At 33.3% G+C, this 10,407-nt stretch overlaps 1 protein-coding gene across 5 annotated transcripts in view; it reads right to left on the bottom strand.

Annotated features, from left to right (window-relative positions):
- The window catches only part of LOC106871456 (protein sidekick-1), a 648,066-nt gene that overhangs the window by 218,050 nt on the left and 419,609 nt on the right, over nt 1-10,407 (bottom strand). For all 5 annotated transcript variants that reach the window (XM_052967564.1, XM_052967565.1, XM_052967540.1 and 2 more), the window contains one exon: nt 810-929. In XM_052967564.1, coding sequence (XP_052823524.1) covers nt 810-929 — 120 coding nt within the window. The remainder of the gene's footprint in view (nt 1-809; nt 930-10,407) is intronic.

Here is a 10,407-nt window from a genome sequence, read left to right as displayed (position 1 = left end):
TAAGGGATCAGCAAAATATTTGCTTCACCATATACCGAAGTTCAGAAAATAGCAGCTAAAAAAGCTGAGAATCTCACAGATAGCATCACTTGCAACTCACAAAGGCAAAAACAAGAAGAAAAAACAATGAAAAACTAACCAATTCAGATTGTTTTTTCTTCTTGTTTTTGCCTTTGTGAGTTACAAGTGATGCTATCTGTGAGATTCTCAGCTTTTTTAGCTGCTATTTTTTGAACTTCGGTATATGGTGAAGCAAATATTTTGCTGATCCCTTAATTATATTTATATATATAGTACTTTGCATTCAGATCTAGTTATGGAGACTTGGCATGGAAAATAATGTTATCAGTTGTTGCAACTACCTGACCATGTTGAAGAGGAGATGATGCAAACCAAGCTCATAATTTATCTGAGAAGAAACTGCAAATGAGACATAATGCTTGTTCATATATACATACATTATTTCATTTATCTACATTACATATACACATTGAAACCTATAAAATATCGAAGAGTAAGTTTTACAAATATATCCCACTGATATAATATGGCAATATTGTCAAATGGGCTGAAGCCATATTATAACTATCATCATGGTAACATTTACTACAGCAGGTAATAAACAAATAATGAAAAAAAAAAAAAAAAAAAAAAAAAAAAAAAAAAAATCACCTGTAGTAATGAAATTAGTTTCACTCAAAGCTCATACTTCTAGCAAACAAACGAATCACTGACAGCAAATGGCATGAAAAATGAGGTAAGAATTAATTATTCTGACCAAATGACAAACCGAGAAGAGAGATACTCACAACGGGACCAAATAACACTTGGGCCTGGTGCTCCTTTAACATTAGCTGTAAGTCGCACATCTGATCCTTCCCAAACAGTTTGATTGATTAATTTTGATCCTAGCATTTCTGGAGGTGAACCTGAAGTAAAATTTTTTAAAATAGTTAAAGCGAATAAAGATAAAAGAAACAGTATTTCATTCTGAAAGAAAAAGAGAAAAAGCAACATATAAACAAAGGTTAAAGCAATAGGTTTCAAATTTATTTCTGTGTAGATCATGGTTTAATTTTCTAAGCACAGTAGTTATAAATTTATAGGGAAGGAGAATAAGAATGTGTGGTGTTCAGGCCTTTCTCAAGGGTAATAGTTTGTAAGTGAAACGAATAAGATTCAAATGGATAAAATGGCCAACCTTCACAGCCTCATTTCATTCGTCTCTTACTGTTTGTTGTACAGTGCTTATTATAACAATATAATCCAAAGGCTGGAATGTGTCTATGAAAGGAGACAAGTTTGCTGTCTACCAATGCTTTAATGGTCTCAGTTCCTCCAAACTGCTAGGTTTTGTTCCACACTCACTCAGACATGCCAACTCATTCAACTGTTACTTTTCTTGTCACTCATTTTGTGTACAACCCTCAGGCTCTTCACAAACAGCTAGACCAATTCCTCTTGCTCCAAAATGTCACTTCTGCAGCACTCCCTCAGCATGAGTCTTGCCTTGTCAATTTTAGAGAAGGGCCTGTGAAAGCCATGGACAGAACATCTTCCACCAGGCCCACCAAGAAGAAAAAAAAAAGAAGAAAAAACGGAAACAAGCCAACAAAGCAGTCTCTATATGGCCATTTGACTGCTAGAAATAACTACCTAATTTCCCTGAAATCATACTGCACAGTCTTAAAAATGACATCTAATACTACTTGTGATAATGTATTAGATACAATATGTTTGCAAATAAAAAAAGAAAAAAAGAATAAAGGAAGTAAATGGAATTATCATTGCTGGAAGGCTTTTCGTTATAGATTTTCTCAGTCAGGTCTGACCTGGGGCTAAACAACAATAAAAACAGCACAAACCAATGTATGAGCCTTTATGTAGTCTCTTAATTTGCTAGAAATAACAGTCTTGTAAACCACAAACCTCGTCTTAAAAAAAAAAAACCCTCAAAACGAACAAAAACAGGACTCACTGGATAATGTAGTTTAAGGCAAGTCTGCAACAAAAAATAGGGTGGTAACGGCTGGAAAGGCTTTGATAATAAGTCTGCTTGATCAGGATTGGGCTGAAACTAAGCAGTAGCAACAACAGTGCTAACACCTCATTGTGAGAACTGTTACATAATTTAACAAACTCCATTAATTGCATTTAAAATAGGAGCTGGATTACATCTAGCCCAGTACTTGATTGGTACTTCATTTTATTAACCCAGGAGGGAACAAAGGCAAAGTATTTTGTATGAGGATCTAATGATTCTGCCAATTCTATCACTCTGAAATGATAATAACGGCTGTTTCTAGCATAGGCATAAGGCCTGAATTTTCAGGGGAGTTGAGGTTTTTGACTAGATTGACCCTAGTACTTTATTAGTACTTTACTGGTACTTTATTTTAACCTATATATATATATATATACACACACACTTTATATATATAGGGTGTTCATAAATTACAGACATCACTAAATATATCCCCAATGGTTGTTATATATTTCTGATAACAAAATAGCTTATATAGGTTGATGTCTAAATTACAATAACCAACAATATGTTGTGCGTGTATAATAATATTATGATCATGAAATTAGCATTAGCTTATCTCACACTTTCTCAGGGAATCCCTCGGAACCTTTTGTGGAACCCTGGTTGAGAAACGCTGCTCTAATGATCCCATCAATATGCCACCCTAATAGTATTCATGATTTAGGCTCAAGGCTAGCAATATTGAGAGGGAGTAGATTAGCTGATACCATTGACTCCACTACTTGACTGCTACTTTATGTTATTGACTAATGGTTTCTAATTTAAGCACAGGGCTAGAAATTTTGAGGTAAGTGAGTTAGTTGGTAGCATTGACTCCAGTGTCATATTTTGCAGCATTGTAGACACTGAATTGTGGAAGATGTACTCTAATTAGGGAAATGTAATCCTAGGAAAAAAAATCTTTTCATACCTATCAAAGCCCCATGTATGTGACCAAGCAGTTCTTGGTGGGCATATGCTAAATGTCTGTTGTCAGACAAAATTGGTGGGTAAACCAGTAGAGTGCTCATATCCATCTTTGAGTAAAATCACCAGATAATGACCACCTACCTGGTGGTTTGTGGTCAGTTATTTATTGTTGTACACAGCAATTATCCAACTAAGACACCATGGTGATCTTACCACACAGCAATTATCCACGTGACATACCATGGTGACCATACCACATTTACCACTGTTGACCACCTATCAGCTACTGGCATCTGACTGCAACTCCTACAAACTACCTCCCATTGACTTCAGAAAATCACAGCAAAAACTTAACTAGCATCACAGAAGACAAATGGTAATTTTCAAGGTTTCTTTTTCTTAACAAAAAGAGAGTCTTCCAGACTGCAGAATATGGTATTTCACTGGTACTTTATTTTATTGACTCTGGAAGGATGAATAGTTAAATTGGTTTTGGTAGTATTTGAACTCAGAAAGCACAAGAATCAAAACAAATACTGCAGGCATTTATTCTGATGCTCTGTTCTCTGCTCACCCACTGTCCTAATAATGATACTACTCTTCTACTTCTATCAGGTCACAAACTTTGTCTGGTACTTTATTTGTTGACTCAAGAGGATAAAAAGCTACACTGACTTTGGTGGGATTTGAAAACACAACAGGAGTTGGGATAAACCCTGCAAGTTCTTTCACCTGATGCTCTAATGACTCTACCAACTTACAACCTATATTGTGTCTGGATCAAATTTGGTTAGAGACACTGTTACACTTACAATTCTTAACAACTAGAAAAGAAAATAATAATAATAATAATAATAATAATAATAATGATAATAATAATAATAATAATAATAATAATAATAATAATAAAGTGGAGTATAAACTGTAAATTCTCTAAATTATAGTCCTATAATTTGAACCAGAAAATGACAGTTTTCACCCATCTGTTTCAGAAAATATCAGTCAAATTATTCAATAAAACAAGTAATTTAAAACAGGCCTGGATAAACATAATTTAATTATCATCATCATTTAATGTTGAAATCTCTAAGATGAGTTATTGTTAATACAATTATAATTTTTCGGACTATTAACCTCATCTTTAGATACAGAAAATGGTTCAATATTTACATCTACAGTGTAGATGTAAAAATAAAACCACTTTTTCATCTTTAATGATGAGGTTTAATAGTCTGCAAAATTAAATTTAATTGTATCATCATAACCACCACCATTGTTTACTATCTATTTTCCTTACTGATATCGATCAGAGAGGTCAACAATAGAGTATGACTTCATATGTTATGATCCAAGGTTCATCTCATCAATGAATTCCACTATTCTTAGATTTCACTGAACTGATTAATCTTAAATATTTCTTTCTTCCTCTTCTATTTTGTTATCTTGTACCATCAATATCAGCCTATGGCAATAGATGATTCCAACTTTTTGCTTTTTGGTGCAAGTAGGCACCTATTACAGTCAGCTTTTTTTTTCCTTTTAGCCAGTAACTATCAGCCACCCATGTTTATAATATACATTTATTAGTGTATTCAATACCACTGATATTTAGTTGCTTCCTTACTATACTTACACACACACAAACATATACACACAATATCTTGTCTTTGTTTGAAGTTAACTCTGCAGTATGTTTCTGAAAGTTAAAACATTGTTCAGAGCTCTAAAATGCCATGTCTAGAAAAACCAGACAACCATAATTATAATCCACTTAATAAATCCTACTTTGCATTTACAATTGCAAGTAATATTAATGGTAGCTAAATGGTGGGTGATCGAGTACATTTTCTTAAATTCCTTCTATTGTTCTAAAGTAAAAGCGAAGATAACTTTCTCAGACCTGGGATTGCCCAACACACCACCAGGAGTTGTTTATTAAACATTTTGGCTGTAGCAACTACCTACATATCTGAAACAACTGGAAAGAAAGGTTGTCAAGTCCAGCTTGTGCTGGGTTTCTTAATCTGCATAATCTTGGATGATATCTTAATTGCAATTATGTAATTGAATTATGACTATGAAAATCACTGATACAGTAAAACAATAATATTTTTATTTGTCTTGTTTTTGTTTTTTTACTAATACTAAATTTCATTTGGTATGGCAGTGGGTGTAAACAGGCAGGCATGAGATAATAAATAAACAAATGTAAAACTAATACTTTTCACTTGTCATAAATTGGAAAGTTATGCAGTATGATTGACCACTCTCCAGTTTTTTGTGTTCTGTGAAATTCATGCTATACTAATAGACTTACTGCATATGCAGTCAGAAATTGCAAGTGGAGTTCTTTAAATTGAATTTCCTCTACAAATTTCTTAAATGAATGCTGCATTGTCCTTTCACTGAGAACAGATATGCTCGTGTCACTTCAGACTGTGCTCCCCAATGACATCCTAAATGGCAGCCCACTGTGAGTTGCAGTCTTAAATACTTCATGCAATTCAAAGTTAAAGATCTTTAGCTAAATCCTTATCTATATGTCTCTCCTGCAGGTAGCATTCCATACACAACCAAACCATTTGTTTATAGTAACTCTGGAACACAAGCCAATGGTGCCTTGTGTATGAAGAACATATATTTATGTGCTGACTGCCGTACTTGACATGAGCTGAAAATAATTTTAAAATGAAAAGAAAATTTCTCAGTGCCAACGTAAACTGTTTCTCAAACGGGGTAAGTTGAAAAACTCACAGAATTACAACTGGCCAAAAATTAAATTGAACTATGCATTTGGAGAAGTGGGCTTGATCTGATCTTCTTATTGGATCTCCATGACAAGGAACAGTCAATATAAAATTATTCAACTACAGTGATGCAGAGTTGAAAGTTTTCCAGAGAAGAAAATTTTTTAATTAGGCAATTTATAATGATGGTTTCTTATATAAAACAAAAGGCATGAAATTTAGGGCAAGGGACTAGTCAATACCAGTAGTTCCAGCTCTTGAATGATATTTTATTTTATTGATCCCAGAAAGATGAAAGGCAAAGTTAAACTTGATAGGATTTGAAGTCAGGGTGCATAGAGTTGAAGCAAATGCTGTGAATCATTCAACTGAACACTTTAATAGGTCTGTTAATTCATGACCCTTATGCAAATTATGATAATGACACGGGAAAATTTCAAGGTGCCTTTACATAATTCAATATTTGGTCAACTGAAATACTGGGAGTTCTCTCCCCTTGCCACTGGTGAAAAATAATCTTTGACGGTAGGTGGCCAAAGAATTTTCTCATTACACTTATAGATTTTGTTAGTTAAAATTAATTTTTGGCTCACTGTATCAAGTGTAGTAAGTAGTACTTTACTGTATCCATGCAAAAAGCACCATGCAATATATTCCAATGCCCCTATTTTAAACTGTTCATCAATTAATTTTCTTCATAACAAAACTATCAACACTGTAAATTGTGTTATGGTTAGATAACCATGTATTAATTGTACTTCACTGAAGAGTTCCAACAAGACTAAAACCTGTTTGGAGTTGTCACATTAGCTATTACATATGACTCACTATCTTCTGTATAATCTATAATATCATTCTGTTATAGTTTACGTATGTAATGCTTGTCAGTGGAACAAAATTGAAGACATAATTTGTTATACACACAAGATGTGTTTTATTCATAAGGCAATTAATTGACTGATAAGCTATGGAACTAAATCAAAGACATAATCATAGATACAACATTTACATTATTTATATTATTCATAAGAAAATTAATTGGGGGAAAAATATTCAAAATTTAAGTGTGACTAATACATACAGTGGAAGTCAACTTTCACTGAGTAAGACTACTTCCTAAACTCAGTAAGTCCATGCAAATGTTTTGAGAGTCCATGAATTTGTTTTGAGTGGATAAAGTATATAATGTATATAAAGAATATAGTTTTCCAAGATGTTCTTTGGAGTGGATAGTGTGACACAGCACTGAACCTGCATCTCAGCACAATCAGCTATAAAACCAGTAGCAAAACAGTGGTTGAAACAACCAGATACTACTTGCACTTCAGGATTTTTAATATGTGTATGGTGTCACATAAAAGTGCCCATGTGACGCCATGTAAAAGTACTTTTACAGTGCCACATAAAAGCTTCCAGCACATTCTGTAGGGTGGTTGGTGTTAGGAAGGGTAATCCTCCATAGAAACCATGCCAAATTGGACTAGAGACTGGTGCAGCTTCCTAGCTTGCCAGCTCTGGTCAAACCTTCCAGCCCATGCCAGCATGGACAACGGACATTAAATGATGATGATGATGTTTACCTTCTCCTAGAAGGAAGTTCTAATAAGAACTAGGGTTTTTCACTCCCAGTGGTTCACATGTTAGTTAACCCATAGTTGGGAGCCTAACAAGTGCTATTACTCTAGGACCAAGTAGATCTGGTAACAATAGTAGCTAAGCAGTGATACAACACTCTTCAAAACCTTGGAACTCTCAAGCTAGAACCCCACTATCAGATGCACAACTTAGTACAGCAGCTACTGTGTTTTGTTAACTGGGACTGTGGGGTTAAGACCAGCTATATGTACTTTTCTCAGAACGAAAATAAGGATACAGCACAGTATATTATCATCAGTGAAAATTTTATCAACATAGATACATACTCTATAGAATAACATTATAAATACATTTAAATTATTTGCTATGTACATTATATTTTAAAATCATATTTCCATTTTTAATTTTAATAACAGCTATATTGGAAAAGTGAAAAGCAGTGAATCAGTAATTTTCTCATGGACAACTGTGTGTAGTCTTTCTAGATTGCATTCACTTGTTGATGTAAATATAAAAATAATAGGTAACAACTCTCAAGGTAGAAGTAGTAAAAAGTATACAACAAAGAATATAGTTTTCCAAGATGTTCTCCCTTCAGTACAATCTATATGAATTTCCTATCCATCTTAAGAATTAATCACTTCAGAAAAAGTACAATTCCAAAAGAAATTATGTATTTAATGATTTCCAATAAATTTGCAACAATTTTATATTTTCAAAATGATGGTGAAATTTCTGTAGGTATTGTTGATTTATATTAATTTTCTGTTGATTGAAATTCTGGGGTGTCCCTTATCAAAAGCAATGTTATTGGTGCTGATGTTACAGTTATAATTTAATTGATCTGAAGATCACTTTTGGCTTACTGCATCAAGTATGGTAGCCTGCACTTGTTTATAGCCTTACTTACTAAACTGTTGTTGTCACCATCATTTTTAATGAAGGAGGGGGAGCAGCTACCACTGCCATCACCACCACTGTAGTCACTTTTACCATTATTATTACAAGAGGCAGTGGCAGTCACAATAAACTTTTGCTTTGATGCATAATTACTTTGATTTGTAGAGGTACAGCAGTTGTAAAGTGAAGGTGCTGGACTATTGTACACCTCGTCAACAGTCCAAGTCACACTACAACAAATTAACCACCCCTCTCTCTCTCTAATGAAGTGCTTTTCCCAAAATCTTAGACTCTACTTCTCCTGCACAGCATAAAATTTATTCTACAGTTAGAACTGTCTGCATAGAAATTGGGTTGTCTCTGATGAAGGTGCACATAATTTTACCTGCTTCACTTTACATGACTGACAGAAATACAAATTCTAGTGCCAGTTTGTAATTCTGCTGTAAAAACCAAATTGCAAGCAGGGAATGACAGATGGGAAAAGTCAGAGAATATAAATTCTCACTTCTTCATGCTATCTTTTATCAATAAATTGGAAGGCTACGATACTTTTTACTACAAAACAACACTTTTGGGTAAATCATTTAGCAACATTTTTATTTAATTACTCTTTTCCCCAATATATTTATAATTTTATTTATGTATGTATGTATGTACACACACACACACACACACACAGATATATTTGTATGTATGCATATATGCATGTCAATACATAGCAATAAACACGTCATAACCTGCTCTCAGTAATGAAAATAAGATCCTAACGAGACATGGAAAATCTCTTAAAAAGACAGGAAGATATTTCTGAAGAAGAACAGGTGTGTTCTAAGACTCAATGAAAGTTCCTCCAAGAATTCAATGGAGAAGATGCCAGGACATAAGAGATGTTCCCAAGAAACAATAAACACATTAAAAGAAAAAAAGAATTTTTCATACAGTCAGAGATAAGGCAATGCCTATGATCCTTGTACAGAGTCTGAGAGTTGTAAGAGAAAGGGAGGAATATTATATTATCCTCAGGTGGTAAATTGGCAGAGTTGTTAGAATACTGGACAGAATAGCCTATGACACTAATTTTAGTTTCTTGCTTTCTTAGTTCAAACCCCACGGAGATCAACTTTGCTTTTATCTTTCTGATATTGCTAAATAAATGTACCGTTCAAGGGTAGTGGACAATCAAAATTGTTAGAGCATCAGATGTGGTTGTATGAAGCTTAGAGGTCTGTTGTGGATCTTTACATTCTGGGTTCAAAAAAAAAAAAAAGAAAAAAAAAGAAAATGAAGACTTGGTTTGAATGCTTAAAACAAAGGGGGTTCTACTAAAAACAATCAAGAGTCAGGTTTCTATGTTAAACTGGGCAATGATCAAGTCTGTCACCAGAACATAGAATTTCTAAAATACAAAAAAATAAATAAAAATGAAAAAAAAAAATAGAAGAATGTTTTCCTGCATAATAAAAATTTTCTTTGGTTTGATTGGAAGTATAATGTATAAATAATCCTAACAAAGTTTACAGTGAATAGTGTCTGTAAGAACTGGTATAAATAGAATAACTTCCATATAACCTTTAAAGCAATCCCTTTTAACCAAAAATACCTGTGACATTTGACTCTCCTGTCTGAGATAAATTTCTAGTCAAGATCAAAAAAACAAAAAAATAATAATAAATGAAAGAAAATCAAAGTGAAAAACAACTACAACACCAGCAGCACAAATTGAAATGAGGAATTAACAGCTTTTAATCAGGTTTCACTAACATTGAGGATAAAATGAGATTTTTGCTTACTTAGTTTTTATGAAGAAAATACAAGAACAACATTTTCTAAAAGTCTCTTATACATAAAAATATGGTGCTGCAGAATAAAAAAAAAAAGAAAAAAAATCCCAACAAACAACTTTTATATCTAAATGACAGTTAAGAAAACTAGGAAATTTGACTGCTGATAAAGCTTAAAGAGTCACTAAACCAGGGGAACTATTGTGATATTAAGCTCTCTACCAATATTGCTGCTGTTACTGGTGCTGTGTGCATCACTGTGTGACTGTGTGTGCATGTGCAAGAATATATATATATATATCTATACATCAAAATATATATACACACTCACACATACATGCAAATATACAAATACATATACATATGTGTATACATATATACACTCACACATGCATGCATATTATATATATATATATATATATAT

Source organism: Octopus bimaculoides, chromosome 1, assembly GCF_001194135.2.
Source record: "Octopus bimaculoides isolate UCB-OBI-ISO-001 chromosome 1, ASM119413v2, whole genome shotgun sequence".
In the NCBI taxonomy this organism is placed as follows: Eukaryota; Metazoa; Mollusca; class Cephalopoda; order Octopoda; family Octopodidae; genus Octopus; species Octopus bimaculoides.
This window is presented reverse-complemented; position numbering and strand designations above follow the sequence as displayed.